General features: G+C 42.7%; 1 protein-coding gene across 1 annotated transcript; it reads right to left on the bottom strand.

The window, feature by feature from the left end:
* Nucleotides 1–16,640, bottom strand: LOC308323374 (monocarboxylate transporter 6-like; the record flags this gene model as incomplete). The annotated part of the gene is made up of 8 exons (XM_080775103.1): nucleotides 1–30; nucleotides 116–211; nucleotides 5,184–5,425; nucleotides 7,290–7,602; nucleotides 8,053–8,582; nucleotides 11,037–11,177; nucleotides 14,651–15,196; nucleotides 16,556–16,640. 8 exons carry the CDS (start codon nucleotides 16,638–16,640, stop codon nucleotides 1–3), a joined length of 1,983 nt encoding a protein of 660 aa, XP_080631229.1.

Here is a 16,640-nt window from a genome sequence, read left to right as displayed (position 1 = left end):
TTATAACACTGGCGTATTCTCAGGGTCTTCCTAATGAATGATTAACACAGCATGCACCGACATACAGTATGAACCAAACTAAACATCCAATGTTCCTTTTGAAAGGCAAACTTACCGACACCACTGGAGCCATGTATTGCAAGGTTTCCATGTCCTGCTCAGTGATCCTGTCCTGGTGATGTTCTTCACAGATCTGAGACTGTGAGAAGGCCTACAGGACCTCAGCAGAGAGACAGAGATCCGTGCTGACATTGATCTGGGCTTCAGTGTCCAAGAGCTAACAGCTGGTTGGAACCTGGACACCCTTTAACCGCCCTAGTGAACGCTCATGTGTAATCTTTAACTCTGTCAACCCCTGGTTGGCTGAAAAATGTGCCAACCAGATATTTCTTTAGACAAAAGGTCAGTGATATATAAGCAAGTATTTGTAATTGTAATTTCTTAACAATGTATAGTTTAGTATGACTTTATTTATTTTTCATATATAGTGCTGGATCATAATGACGTGACAAGATATGAGACATAGAAACCTGACATGATAACTGACTAGTGCAGCAAGGCTGACCTTGCTGGCGCTGATATGTCTCTCATAGCCTATATCTATAAAGTATGCTACAGTACAGGCAGTACACAATACATATCAAGTACACTGTATCTCAAGTTCAAGTACACAGAGTTAGATGACTAGATGTACATGGGAAACTCATGATATAACATATAGTATGTGGTTTTAGATATTTTAGATGTTAGCAGTGAGCCCAGTGTGGCAGTGTCTCTGATGTCATGGACACTGGGCTCACTTACTTTAAACAGCAGCAGGTATCATTTCTGTTCCGGGGGTATCGCGAGATTTGGTTACCAGACAGGAAACGGCAGTGGCGTGCACAGATAGACACTAGGGGGTGCTAGAGCACCACCTGCCCTTGCCCTCTGGACAGCAATGTGCCCTTTTGAAAAGAATGGCACATGAGAAAACTGTTGCGCCTTTCTTCGTCCTTTTTTTCTTCCAAACTTGACTACGGTAGCGGTGGTCTCAAAAACACAAGGGAAACTTTGACAGAAAAAGACTCGCTCACCGCATAGATCGGTCTTCGGACCGAAATGTTTGCTTTTTAATCAGTGCTATCATAGCACTGACAAAGGTCTTAGTACCGAAACGTTTGCTTTTTAATTGCACTTTGAGCACAGAGCACTTTATGAGCATGATAAAATAAAAATATTTTCTTAAGTCTCAGTCCAAGGAGTTTTACTTCTATTTTCTATATGGTGAGCGAGTCTTTTTCTGTCAAAGTTTCCCTTACATTTATTTTTGTACAGTGTACAGTTTGTGGACCATGATGACATTGATCAATTCTTGATTAAAAAAAAGCTTCTAATTTATTATTTATGCCCCAAAATCTATAAATCTCACACTATTAAGGCAACCTGCCTGGAAATGTGCGAAAGTCACACCACTTCATAAAGGTGGGGATCCACTTGAAGTAAACAACTATAGACCGGTATCTATTATTTGTACAGTTGCAAAGATTTTTTTAAAGTTAATTTATAATCAATTATCACAATACGTCAACAATTTCAATATATTATCTTCATCTCAATCTGGTTTTCGTTCCAATTTTTCTACAACCACTGCTCTTGTCAAATTTACCAATGATATATACTCTTCATTAGGCAGTTGTAGTTGCAGTTGTATTTTGCAGTCATGATTTTATTGTTGAATACCGTTTCCTGTTTAGCTGAGATGGCCACTCAGCCAACAAGTTCCACCTGGGGAAATGCTTGGTGATTAACAAACATGAGGGGCAAGTGCAATGTGGGTTCTTGATTCAATATGTTTGGGAAGTGCAATAATGTGGAGTTCTATTGTTGAGGTTTGATTGAATGCCTAACAATTGCCTGTGATGTGTTTCAGTAAGGATTGGGCTGGACCATGTCAGGATAGCGGGGGGTTAAGATGTGATTTTGTGATTGATTATTTATGTTGTAGTGTGAAGGACTTATTATATAACTTGTATAGTTCATGTAGTTCACAGAAACTTGTAACATTTGTATGGTTTAACTAGGTTATTTATTTATATTTATTTATTGTATGCTTTGCTTATTTATGGTACGTTCTCCTTTGAAGACACCCCTGTAAATGGGATAGTCCATTCTCATTATCTCCAGCTGGGTATAAAAGGCAACAACTTAGTTCTAATAAACAGATTACTATTGAAGCTCATCTCCATTGTGTACAATAGTATCTGTAGATTTGTCTTGAGTTTAAGAGGTTTCCCTACCAGACACATCACTGTGTCATGTATGATACCTTAAATTGGCTAACTCCTCAAGCAAGGTGGGGATTGGGGACATGCAGAGAAACAACAGCAGGAGGGGTAGGTGCAGATACTACAGTTCTATTTGTTCTCAGCTGTGTGATTATCTGTTGTGCTATCTGTTTTTCTAGCCCATCTGATTGCTATGATAAACGCTTTTTTATTTGTATTTTTGTATTTTGTATTTATTTATTCAGCACAGTATAAAAAACAGCATAGTGAACATATAAATATGAGAAGGGTAGGGTGCTAGGCTGAGGCAAAAAAGCCCAAGGGGCTTATACGAGGCCTCTACCTATATAAATTAAAATGAAACATTGTATATGAGATATAGAATATCCAGAAAACATGATTGCAGTATATAAAACATAAACAAATCAAAACAAAAACACAACAAGAACATGATTAGAATTTTTGGTTATTTACATGATTAGAGAAAATAATAGATGATACAAAGAAATATAATTATAATTAGGTGATCTGGTCAATTAAGTGGGTCCTAAACTTATGTTTGAAATTTTTTAATGAAGTAGAATTTGATGAGATTGCTGTATAGGTGTTCCATAGCTGGGCCCCCCTGTATCTGATGGAGAACTGACACAGAGCAGTACGGAACTTTGGGAGATGTAAATGATTTGACTGTCTCGTATTGAAGTGGTGCACATCACTGTTGAACTGAAAAAAGTCTTTACATGGCAAAGGAAATGAAACTGGCTGGAACAATACTTTGAAAATAAAGTTGCAGGTTTGGTATGTATTTAAATTAAAGATTGGTAAAATATTGAGTTGTTTAAAAAGAGGGGCAGAATGAGCAGACCAATCACTGTATGTGGCAATCCTGCAGAATCTTTTTTGCAAAATGTGGAGTTTTTCTCCTCGTCCTCTGTTAGACTCTCTGTTAACTCTTGTTTGGTTGGGTTTAGTCGTGTCGTGTAGTGTTCTTCTAGGGCTAAGATTGTTGTGTGGCACCAGTGTCTGGATATCCCTTCAAGTAGTAGGGTATAGTTTTAGCTGTTGGTTGAGCTGGTTTTATCAGATGATGTGTACCTATGATCAATTTGTTCATGGTCCTGATGGCTATATGTCCTATATAGTCCATGAAAAGTGAAAGGCTATATAGTCCATGGTCTCGGAGGGCATAGTATAGTATGTCGTTTTTCCACGATTTCGGAGGATTTCGGAGCCTTTCGCTTTTCCGTGACAGACATTGAGCCGATCTCTGACTACCATGCAGAGAGATACGACATTGACGAGAACAAGGAGGTTGAGCAGATCGATTGGGAGGACTTGAATTTTTGAAATAAACGACCTTGATTGGGCAATTGGCCATTCAAATGTAGGTCAGCGCCTTTATTGGTGGATTTGTCCTGGGCTACACAATGAAGTAACAGACAATAAATAATCTGTATAGTTTTTGTTTTTAAAAGAAGAAAGAAAAAATCTAACGCTGCGGGGCATTGTGAGCTTGTAGATCTGACATTTTCAAATTACATTTCTGAAACATTTTAACAGCATGGGGGTCCCTGGCACAAAATGGAGAGGGGGGGGGGGGGGGGGTCTTGTTAAACATGCAGCATGCTACAAATAAAACATCAAATAAATGTGGAGATTATCCACATTACTGTGAGTCTTCTTCTGATGTCCTCAGAATCATCCCGATCTCTATAAACTGTCCCATTCCAGGATTCAATCCAAGTCTAATCCAAGTGTGGACACAGAATCCATTGCCCACATATGCCTCTTGTTTTACAAGTATTGCAAATACATGTTACTGTATTTCTATTTCTCACAAGGTGCTTTTACAGACTACCGAACCTTAAGGGGATCTCTTAAATTCACAAATGTATACCACTGCTCTAATATATATGTGTGTGTGTGGACTGTGGGGCAGCTTCTTCTCTCAACTCTATTTACATTATAGTTATATAGCCTGTAATGATTATCTCAAACATTACACATGCATGCATGAGCCAATTGGTTGGCTCAGAGTAACCAAATAATAAATAACTGAAACTACTGCCCCTCTTGGGCCACAAGGTGGCAGTAGAAATAAGGAAACGTAAATAAAAGATGGACCTGTTCATTAATTTCAAAGAAACTATTTAATGTTCCATGGACCAAATAAGCCCTCCTACTGTATAATATTGAACATATCCAGCAATAAAGTAATAGGCTACATTACATTACATAGGCTAATTACATCAGTAATAAGGCTACATTTGGCACATTTGGAATCAGAGTTAGTGTTAAAAGTGTCCTTGAGCAAGTCTCTGAACCCCTAATTGTTCCTGGTGAGCAGGTTAGTGCCTTGCATGGTTTCCACCGCCATCGGTGTATGAATGGGTGAATTTAATGCACAATCTAAAGTGCTTTTGATAAAAGCGCTGTATAAATGCACCATGTAGAATGTGTGTCTTGAAAGAGTGATGGGAGTTTTATCCCAGCTACACTATAGTCAGGACATGCAATTTATAGATTACAGATTTAAACTCACAGAAGTGAATTAATCAGCAACAAAAGCGTTCATTGAACATCATGTCACTTGTTTGACTTCTGCATATTTACGCTATCATGAGAATAAATTAATTAATATTAATGTTCAATCCTACACATCATCATCAACCATTTAAAAAACTACTTTTGAAAGATAGTCTAAACAAACCTCGATAAATTGGTGAATGAAAGGTTCCATATTCTTGTCTAATAATATAGTATTAGTATCGGGAGAGACAGCAAGGGTTCAGTGTCAAACAAGTTAGACACACATTCATTTGTTCTTCTTTTGTTGTGCAATATTCAACAATCAGAGTTTTGGGAATGTTTGGCAACATCATCATTATGGCAAAGTGTATGAACTTTAAATCACACATCAGTGACATGATCTGTGTCTGGTAATTGTCCTTCACACGAGGGCACGTTGCTGTACTCGCAGTCGGGGGCCAGGATCACGGAAGGCTTCTGACAAATATCTGATGTCGTCTTCTCCTCCTGCTCTCTCTGGCTGTCCAAGACGTAGAAGGACCCCATTAGGAAGATTCCGGCGAGGGTGCCAGAAATGCTGCAGGCGTAGAAAATGTAGGAATACTGGCCTGTTCTGTCCACTAAGATCCCTGTAAAGAAACAAACAAAATGACAGTAATGAAGTAAAAAACGAAATCCTTAGTGTTAATTTTAAGTGTACAGATTGAACCAAAACCCATAACGCCATGCAATATTGATCAAACATGTTTGGAAACTTTTTTATATTTTTCACACAAATCTTCTCTTCTGGTCTCCCTGGCACAAAAACCTTTCAGGTGGGGGGTCCGCGGCCAAATTTACAATTTAGGCATTTAGCAGACGCTCTTGATCCAGAGCAAAAACAAAAGCATGGCATACATCACATATATAAAAAGTAGTTATCATATAAACTAAGAACGTAATGTCAACTATACATACTATATTATATTATACAATATACATGTGTACTATAAAGTGCTATGACTACATAAAATGCAATTCTAGTGTGGTCTGCGTAACAAGCTATAAGTCTGTCTAAAATACTATCTACTACATGAAATGCTATCTAAGGGGCTAGGCTAAGACAAGTGCTACGGGCCATGGTGGAGTCTAAAGAGGTGGGTTTTCAGACTACGGTGGAAGATTGGGTGTGAGGCTGCCGTTCTGACTGTGATGGGAAGTGCATTCCATAGTTTTGGAGCCAGAAGGGAGAAATGCATATCATTTTGAGGGTCCTTGACTTGAAAAACTTTGAGAAGCACCCATTCAGCTACGGCCACCCCCAATTTACAGTAGCTGCATAACGGATGTTAGATCACATTAGAGAAAGACGCTCTGGTCTAGCACCGCAGGAGCACGTCGAATCCTAACAGCTGGCATGACATTTGAGTTACCATGGTGCCGGCAGGAACTCAGGCCAACCCCTTTATCCTCCCTCCACCCCCACTCAGAGTGGAATGGACAAACTTGTTTTCTGAACTGATCACTTGAACTCTCTGCACTTTATTTTATTCGCTATTCTTTGCACTGTTTTGTCCTGTTTTGCACTTGTCCTAATGTTGTTGTAACTGCACTCTGCTGTCCCACCAAACCAAATTCCTAACATGTTTACATGTCATGGCAATAAAGTCTTCTGATTCTGATGCTGATGTTGTTACAGTGGCTGATCATCTGCATGCTGTTCCCTCTGAGGTTCTCAGGAACTGCACATACTCTACACACAGGGTCAGTTAGACCTGGAGATGACCCTTCCTCCCTATACCGACCCAATCCTCCCTAGCACACACACCGACCCAATCCCATACAAACCCGCCAAGCATGACCCATAAACAGATAGGAGGGCAGCACACAATGACTACCTGACTGTTCGCCTCTACTGTCTCCACCAGGCCGAAGGCATGGGGAGAGACCGTCCATGTGTGCGCTAAAGGGATATTTCACTTAAAAAAAAACCTTTGGTCATTTTATCGTCCACTCTGTCTTATGCAGACCGCAGGCAGTGTTTAAGTTGCTTGATTCAGTATTTAGATATTTGATATTCATTTTAGCTTCCTATACAAACCCTTTTTAACTTCAAACTCCATTTTAACCATGATAGATTAATCGAAAATACCCGACCTGTTTTCTGGTGACTGGAAGTGTCCTTCTAATATGTGAGGGGTTTTCATTTACTATTTTTATTTATTTTTAATAATTTTTGATGTTTTAGACTCTTCCGGCCTCCTCCTGGAGGAGGTTCTTTTCCAAAAGAATTATTAAAAATAAATAAGAACAGTAAATGAAAAAGTACGTATTAGGAGGGCAGTATCAGTCACCAGAAAAGGATGCGTGTTTTCGATGAATCTATCATTTAAAATGGAGTTTGAATTGGTTGATTGGTTTGTAACAACACCATGTAAAGGTTTGTCAGCAAGAATGTACATGCGTGCGCATGCATGCATGCTTGCGTGTGTGTCGATGTGCGTGCGTGTATACCCGCTAGGGGTGGCCCAATAAGCAGCGTGACGCTCTCCATCATGCTCATGAGGCCCAGGGCAGAGTGGAAGCGGTTCATCTCCACCGTCTCCATCATGCAGGTGAAGAGCAGCGTGCCGATGAGGCTCATGGACAGGCCGAAGATCACCATGTAGAGCAGCAGCACCTCGAAGGAGGGCGCCGCCGCGCCGATGCAGTTACTCAGGCCGTTGACGAGGACGGCCGCGGCAAACACGTACACGAAGCGGCCGGTGCCTCGGCAGCGCGGCAGACTGAACAGCATGGCGGCCACGGGACGCACGCTGATGCTCACCTATAGTGTTGATTTTGACAGCAAAACGTGTTGACTTGGTTATAGTCGTATAGTCTTTTGAATACATTTTCATTTAGTTTTCTTTGTCACATTTCAGTCAACCGAAATGTTTTAGTGTTAGTCTGGTTTTGGTCGACTAAATATCATAAGATTTTAGTTGACTAAATCTACAGTTGATTTAACTGTATTTTGGTGGGCCTTGATGATGGTGTCAACTTGGTTGCACTCTGAAAATAGTAGATCTACAAGCTCACAATGACTTTAGTTCTACTGGATCTCTTCTCCACTAGTTCCCCCCCCGCCCCCCCTCACATTTTAGTCTAGTTTTTATTTGTTGACGAAATTGTCATTGTTTTAGTCATTGTAGAGTAGCTTTTATTTTAGACAAAAGGTATAGTCTTGCAAACATTTTTCGTCATAGTTTTAGTCTAAATCTTGGCTGATGCTCACCAGGCCCAGGATAGACATGAGCAGCGCGGCGCGGCTCTGGGACATGTTGTTCTGCATGGCGTAAGGCACCACGTACACCAGAGGCACGATGAAGCCCAGCATCATCCACGTCACCCCGATGGCGTAGGTGCGGTAGCGGACATTGCTGACCAGGAGGTCGAAGGCCATGTGTCTGCGCAGGAAGGCCAGAAAGCCAAGGAGAGCAGTCCTCAGCCCCTCTGTCTCGCTGCGCTGTTCGCGGCGGCGGTCGTTTGGTGTACCGGCGGTTGAACCCAAGCGGTGCTTAATGGCGGGTCCGACCGGCCTCATCACGGCGCCGCACACGCAGCAGTTCAGCAGAATTCCGCCCAGCACCAGGAAGCTGCCTCGCCAGCCGAACTGACCGTCCAGGAAGTTGGCCATATGCGGCCATGTGATCAGGCCCAGGGCGGTGCCGGTGGATGACATAGCGTTGGCGAAGGCCCGGCGGCGCACAAAGTAGTGACCCATGATGGTGACCGACGCCTGGAAGGTGAAGCAGAATCCTAATCCTGAAGGAAGAGAAGACAGGAGTGAGCGGATGACTTCAACATGCATGACAGACAGGACAAAATGCTTGTGTGCGTGTGAGAGTCCTAGACCTAGACCACGGTCCGTGACTGTTATGATTTGTCCATGTACATCAAATGAAGTCTATGTACTTGATACGAGATACAGGCTGGGATTATACAGGTGGTATTTTCAGGGGGTATTACATAATTTGCTCAAACTGTGGCCTCGTTATGCGACCTTTCATATTATGGAAGCCGTGCTGAACGCACACACATATGGCATACCACTCCCCTGCATATTTTAGCATTGGGGGAGTGTCCATATGTTAACTATATTCGCTTTGCGCAATTTTCCCCTTGACCTAAAAAGAATCGGGGCAAACCGATTACACCTGGGTCTGACCAGATGTCCCGATTTGTGCGTGATTGTCCCGCATTTCAATTACTTTTCATGCGTCCCACAAATTGAGACGTTGTCCCGCATTATGATAGACAGGCTCCAGTTTTCAAATGTGCGCTTTATCTGTGGGTCTGTGGGAGAGCAGCGGAGCTGCGGAGGCTGTCATGACAGGGCCAGGGGGCAGGCCGTAACTGTGTGTGTGTGTGTGTGTGTGTGTGTGTGTGTGTGGGTAGGTAGGATTGGCTGTCAATCAAACAGCCGGGCAGAGAGGGGGAAATCAAATCAATGCGGTGCGGATAGTTTAGTGAATACCCACCAAAACAAAACAATGCACGAAACACAGTACAACGAGGAGAAAGGGGAAGAAAATTAAGTGCAGTTACAACAAGCACAGGGAAACTATTTATCTGTGGGTGAAGAAGCCATGCAGTGCAAGGCATATTGAAAGAGTCTTCTGTGACATTTGTAATTAGACACGGAGGAGGTGAATAACGACGTGAAGCAACGTGTTGATCAAAAGGAGGCTGTGGTGGCGAAAATGCATATAAACACTATGGTATTTATTAATTTAATGTAGCCTACTAGTAGATGATACTTAACACTCTAATTACCACCTGTTCTTCACTGACAAACTCATTAGAGACTGCCGACACATGGAAACCTATTTCAAACTGTGAGTTAACTATAGAATAGATTCCATTTAAGGAATGACCATCTCTTGTTACTCCTGAAACTCTGTACACTGCTGAAAGTATAAAATATGTGTGGGACTCTGGGAGATGTGTGTGGGCCGTGGGAGTGCTGAGGGAAGCTTGAGACACTAGTCTCTCTCCGGTGTGATGGTTCGAATCCTGATGGTTGAGTCCTGCTTCTTCCTGATGTTGTTTACTTACTAATAGGAATATCAAAAGCTGCGATTACAAGGCTTCACCGTGCATGGACACGTTTGTACTAAAACCAAAACAAGAAGAAAAAGTAACGGCAGCTGAAATAACTAGTGTTTACCACACAGTACAACTGAGAGACTTTCAGACTTGTAATGGACAACAGAAACCTAAAAAGTGTATATCCTGGCTATGGTGGAGAAGTGTTTACAATTTAATTTATTATGAGTTGCCTCCAATGCTGACCAATTTTGATTTATATTTCTGGTATAATTTGTTTTACCTGTATAATTTCAAAATAATTTGCAGTAGTTGGCTTTGTTAAGAGGAGGATACTTTGATAATAATGTAAACATTTATTTGGTGGTTCCTTATTGGTTGTAATTCATGCCTTCACAAATCACAATCAAATCAAAGCCCCTTGGTTGGTTGGTTGGTCCAGTTGTATTGGTTGGTTGGTGTATTGTGTATTGGTTGGTTGGTTGGTTGGTTGGTCCAGTTGTATTGGTTGGTTGGTGTATTGTGTATTGGTTGGTTGGTCTATTGTCCCGTTTGTCCAATAATAGTTAATTTAAATGCATTTCTGTTAAGTTTCTTTTAGTTGCATAGTAGTTCTATTATAGGCCTAGTTATTATCATCACAGTCCTATTATGTGCTACTGAATCAACCAGATGGCAAAGCATAGATATGCTATGTGAGGGGCAAAATAGAAATGTGTAATTGAGGAATAGAAATGTTATTATTTTTGTTTTCGTATACACATTATTCACTCGCACGCAGGCGCGTCGCTAAGAGTAGGCGCAATACGCATAATGCGTAGGGCAACACGTCGCCAGGGGCAACACAATGAGTGGCAGAAAACCCCCTTTTTCTTTTTTGCACATGTTTCTCCTGCAACGCTACTTGCGTAAGTTGCGTGGCTCCACTACACCACGGTGTAGTGGGTAGTTAATGCATTTACTGTTTTAATTAATAGGGAGGCAAGGTTGAAAGTGGTTCAAAATCAAGACATATCGGCTGCATAATTGCAGATAATGGGAAAAAATAAACGTTACAGTAAATATTGGCCGATATGTCTAGGTCTGGTTTGTGTGTGTGTGCACGTGTGTGTGTGTGTGTGTGTGCACATGTGCGTGCACGCGTGTGTGTGTGTATCTGTATGCGCTGACCTGTGACGACCGCGGTGATGTACAGTTCACCGATGGTCCGGGCAAATGAGGCGACCACCATGCCCAATCCACTGAGGCATCCACCCGCCATCACTGTTACTCGGCAACCCCAGCGCTCCACTAGCATGCTGCACAATGGACCTGGAGAGAAACGGAAACAAACGTTTTAAATGGACTATTCACACAATACAGAATCACACGCCGCATAATTTCGCTCACTGATAAACAGGAACAATGTACTTATTAGCACAACACAAGCTCATCTGCATTAGCACATTAGCACTGAACACTGACGAATTATAATACATAATAATGATATGTTAAAACACAATGTTTGTGTACAAAGAAGCTATACGCACACCAAAGTCCTTGTGGCGGTGCCGGCATACGAGAGAAAAGCCTTAACCGCCGAAACGTTGGATTCATTTTTGTCTTACCTGCTCTCCTAATAAAATATTGGCACTCTGGCTATTGGCGTGTGCGGCCACCTTCTTGTTTTTTCAAGATCTCCAAAACACAATGTTTAACAATTAATTTCCATTTTCTATAATGCCGTCTCAGAAACACAAAACCCAGATGCTGTTTGTATGTGAATAGCCTAGCTTTCCAAAACAGACACAGGACAAATAGATTACGTATCAGTCAGTTAGTGACCGACGTACCCTTAGTCCGACATATGAAGACTCACCCATGGCTTCCGTGTGCGGTTAAGGTTAGTTTAGGGTTTGGGTTTGGGGTAGGGTGTCAGACTATTGTGTTGGTCTGGTCTGTGGCTCAGCGGTCCAGGCACCTTAGCTGGTCTGGCAGTGTGCCGCGGGTTCGACTCCTGATCCTGATGGCCTTTACTACATGTCACCCCCCCCCTCATCTCTCTCCCCATTTCCTGTCAGCCTACTGTCTATCCCTCTATTAAAGAAAGCCACAAAAAAACATTACAAAAAAAGACTATTGCGTTTTGGAAAGTTAGGATGTCGGACACCTAACACAGATTGTGTTAGGTCCTGTTTTTGAGCCATCCGCCAAAATCAGCTTTTACCATAACACACATTATTTATAAACCTAGTGCAGTCACACGGAACATTTTTTCTGCCAATGCTTTTCAATGGAGACACAGTGGTTTGTTGCCATTCGCAGATTTCCACAAAAAACTCCTGATAAAACATTAAACATGTGATGACATCCTGGTCTCTAAACTGCCTCCCCCTGGCCAGCCGGGGCGCCTGATGGAGGGGAAAGGAACTGGTTGGAATAACGTGTTCCTTCCACGCGCTACGTCCAACCAGGGAAACTCCCCCCTGTCAGGTGCAAAGGAGCAACTTGGACACTCAGGCATGGGAGCATGAGTTAAGTCCGTTGCTCTCCCCAGGTTGGCGGAGGATGTGTAGAGCCCAGGATCACAGTAGATGATTGACACAGGGGTGAAAAATGGGTTACAAAATCGTGGGATAAAAAATATATAAAAAAAAGAAAACATGTGATGACAACTTCTATGATTCCTGAAATGTTCCCTGAGGCCTTAGCGCTCCCCCCCCCCCCCCCCCCCCCCCGCGCCCCCAACAGAGAGAGGAGGACAGAGGGAAAGATAAGCAAACTTCCCTCCAGCAGAACAATTGGTTCCTGACTGCGGCTGAGCCCTGAACTCAGGCTCAGAAATAATAACCACCGCCTGACTCACTGCTGCTTGTCTCAACATGGGCCTGCTCTCCCAAAGGAACGACAATGTGTGGCTTTTCCACAATGTTTGGCTCTCCACGACATGCTTTGTGCGTGCGTACGCATGCATGCATGCATGTGTGAATTTGACTGCTTTGTTGCAGTAACATCATATAGAAAACAAACAAACAAACTGCTAAGTACAAGCATTTTGAGGTTTGTTTAAAATGTAAAGTGCATCATAAATCAAATGCATTATTATTATTATTACTACTAGACCGGTTCTCATTGGCTACTCAAGAACGATGCAAGTCCAGAACAATGCAAGTTGGGATGCATGCTCCGACACAGGCAATACCCCACCCATTGTCACTTGTTGTCAGAGTACCTGTGTCTGTCTGAAAGATGTCCCTTTTATATCCATATCATATGTGGAGATTTCTGTAACTGTCTGTATATTTTATGACCATGTATGGAGAGCCCTGATGTCATCGGTTATGCCCAAGATATATGGGCATATCGCACAAATCGGAAGTTCTGGACAACTGGATCTCCAGTTATGCACTCGACACGGGGGCGCAGCACTCCTTCGGGTCGTCAGCTGCGACGCACGCGCCGAGTTTGAAGTCGGATGGTCCTAAAAGCACATGACCATAAATTAATGGGTGTAGTACCAGTCAGATCACGTGTTCTGGACAACCGGATGTCCATATCTGCCCATTATATGGGCGTATGGGTTGGACTGGCAGTTCTGGGCAACCACCTATCGAACCAACTGGACATGGTGCACAGCACTCTTTTGGGTCTCCGGCGGTACGCGCACCGAGTTTGAAGTCGGTCGGTCCGTTGTTCGGATCGTTCCCGAGATACGGAAACTACAAACGGGCAGAAATTTCACGTATTTATTTATTTGTATATAAAAATGTATTATTGTTATGGTCAAGTGCACAGGCACTCAAGTGCACATCTCACCTTACTATATCCACAGCCCTCTCTATTCTCTGCAATGAAAGTCTGACACGTGTGAAGTTTGGACACTTGCAGGATCCAACCAATTCGTTCCACACTTGTTGCTGTTGAATTCTTGGATATGACAGAAATGTCCAAATCACAATAAGGCATCAGGATGTACTTCACAGAGACACACATGCACATGTGGTTATTAGCAGAGTTTCTGTATGTATAAGTTTGTCATACTGCTTCTTTAAGCAGTTTAGAGCAATTAAGAGACACAACACAACAAAATAATTGTGAGTGTGGACTGTTTCTCATTTATTTTACTGCTCATATGCCTGTCCATGGTGATCGTCATCCATCCGAGGTTCGGATGTTATTTGTGCTTTTCTACCGCATCGCTCGCGACATGTTAACGTTTCTGCCAAAAGGTAAACAGCGTGAGCTAATGCTCAATGCTAATATGAATAACCGATCTGTACAATGGCGGTCTCCATGTCGATAAAGCGGAACTACCTAAATATACAGAATAGGCCCTGGCAGGGTTTAACTACCTTCTGCCGCCAACAGGTGGCAGACAAAGAGTTAACCCATTTAGACCTGAGGACGATTCTACAAATGCCTTCTAAATCCGGAGGTTTCTATGTCAGTCATTCTCAAACATTTTCATGTCAAGGACCCCCAAAAATATATGTAATTGGCCGCCCACATCCATATGACCTCCATATGAAAATATGTTGTTTCGGGGACCTCCCAGAAGCAAAGATTTGAGTTAAAAACGTTTGATCTGAAAGAATAAATACTGTATATTCAAAGATTTGCAACACATTTTCACGATTAAAAAAAAAATAGCAGATCTACCAGCTCGTAGCACGGCACTCGTATGGATCTGCTATTTTCCAATGGCTAAAGTATAACATAATGCTTAAAACACCAAAAGGGTTCCATTCCAGAATGGGTTAAGACTGAATGGACAGCTTTGATGTGTCATGTCAGTGGATCCTCACCCCCAGCATGCTGCACCGCCACCATGATGGCCGGGACCCATGACGTCTCTGTGTTGCTGGTGTTGAACTCTGTCTGCAGGTCTGTGTAGAAAATAGCGATGCACGACGGGAAGGCCAGCGTCAGAGCCATAACCAGGATGGTGGCCAGCAGTACGATCCAACCCCAGCCTCCATCGGGGGCCACTGGTTGGCTGTGGTGGGTGGCGGGGGCGGTCCCCGGGTGGGATGCCGCCGCTGGCAGCTCCGCCTGCTTCTCAAAGTCCTCCTTCTGGTTTTGATCGTCCGAGTTGCTGTCCTGCACCCTGGACTCTGCAGTATGTCTTGTTTCCTCTGGAATCTGTTGGGTGACATCGCTCAGAGCTAGGGTGCTGTCCCCGTGACGGTGCCTTGGGGGCGGGGCGTGGTGACCCTGGTCATCCACCTGACCTTCAGTCATCCTGGTGCTGTCCCCGTGGCCGTGCCTTGGGGGCGGGGCATGACCCTGGTCATCCACCTGACCTTCAGTCATCCTGGCTGGTTTGGCGATGTTTAGTTCCGCTTCATCTGCTGAGGATCAGAGAGCAGAAGTGAGTCATCGAGTCCATGAAAAGACTCGGTGATGCACTATAGAATAATCTTCCAAGTGATATTCGTAACACCAAATTAAAAGCCTGTTTTAAAAAGAAACATCGATTTCATATATAGGCATACACTCAAAACATACAATAACATCTTTCTTACCAGATTGACAGTGCTGTACTTTTTTTTTTTTTTTTTACATACCGGTATGTTGTATTCCTGTTTATCTCTTTTTAGGTCATGACTTTTGTAAATGTATTTTGTTGTTTTTTTTGTTGATAGGCTACACTGTGAAGTCTGTGATCTATTGGCAGTCTATCATTTGGACATGGCAGTCAAACACAGTGCATGTTAGTCGCAAATGCAGATTGCCTAACATGCATAATACTAGGCCTACTGATTTTATTTTTCTTATAAGAATACTAATAAGATAATGATTATGCTTCAGTAGCCTATAGAACAGATTTTTAAGTAAGGAATTAAATTGTTCTTTTTCAGAACGATCAACCATTCAGAAAATTAAAGAAAACAGTAAAATGTAGGCTAGGCTATTCATCAAAATGTACAGGACTAGAGACCTACCCAAACAGTTCACCACAACTGCAAAGCAACAGGTAAAAGAGGAAAACGGTCTCTACAGTCCATGGCCTATTCATTCAACAATCAACATGATCAATTTATCCTGTTTAACTAGGCTAGTTTACATAAAAAAGCTTTTCTCTTGCTAGACTAAATCGAATTTATTCCCCATGCTGCAGTTTCATGATCATTTGCACCATTAGGCCTAACTAATAGCCTACAAGCAAGTTAATTCCGTCTACCTTCGTATCTTCAAACTGCTGCACTGTAGCCCACAGAAAGAGCATTGTCTTGCGTCAGCCAGCCAACTCAAACACGCTGTCCCACAAATTCTGAATATTTGGGCGGATTCAAAATCTCTCTTGTTCTCTTCCTCTCAACTTTTAGTGCCCTCAAATTAGTTCGCACACACACACACACACACACACACACACACACGCACACAATCGAATCTGACCAATAATTCCATCTACCTTTTCCCAATGCAACTTTTGTAAACTACCAAAAAAGTAGGCTATAGTTAAGGGCAGGCAGGCTTACCACTTCATTTGCACTTCATGTGCTGTCCAACCATTTCATCCTTAGGACTTTTCATCGACCCCCCGTGCCGTGCGCCCCTTCGTCTCCAAGGGAACGGGCACCCATGCACCTGCACACCGTAACGCCGTCTGGTCTAGTGGTCTGATCCTCAATTATACATCGAGGACAAATATAGGTAACACGAATTTACACTCAAATCCATGTTTTTAACATAAACATCCATATAACATTCTTTGCTGTTGTGCAGCCTCCGAGGTAGAAAGCCCTGGTGACGCGAGGTTAGCAGCCTCCTGCCTGCCGTCCCTTTCTTCAT

The sequence above is a fragment of the Protomyctophum bolini genome (genome assembly GCF_963924005.1).
Source record: "Protomyctophum bolini genome assembly, chromosome: 11".
In the NCBI taxonomy this organism is placed as follows: Eukaryota; Metazoa; Chordata; class Actinopteri; order Myctophiformes; family Myctophidae; genus Protomyctophum; species Protomyctophum bolini.
The sequence above is the reverse complement of the archived record's forward strand: the minus strand, read 5'-3'. Positions and strand labels throughout refer to the sequence as shown.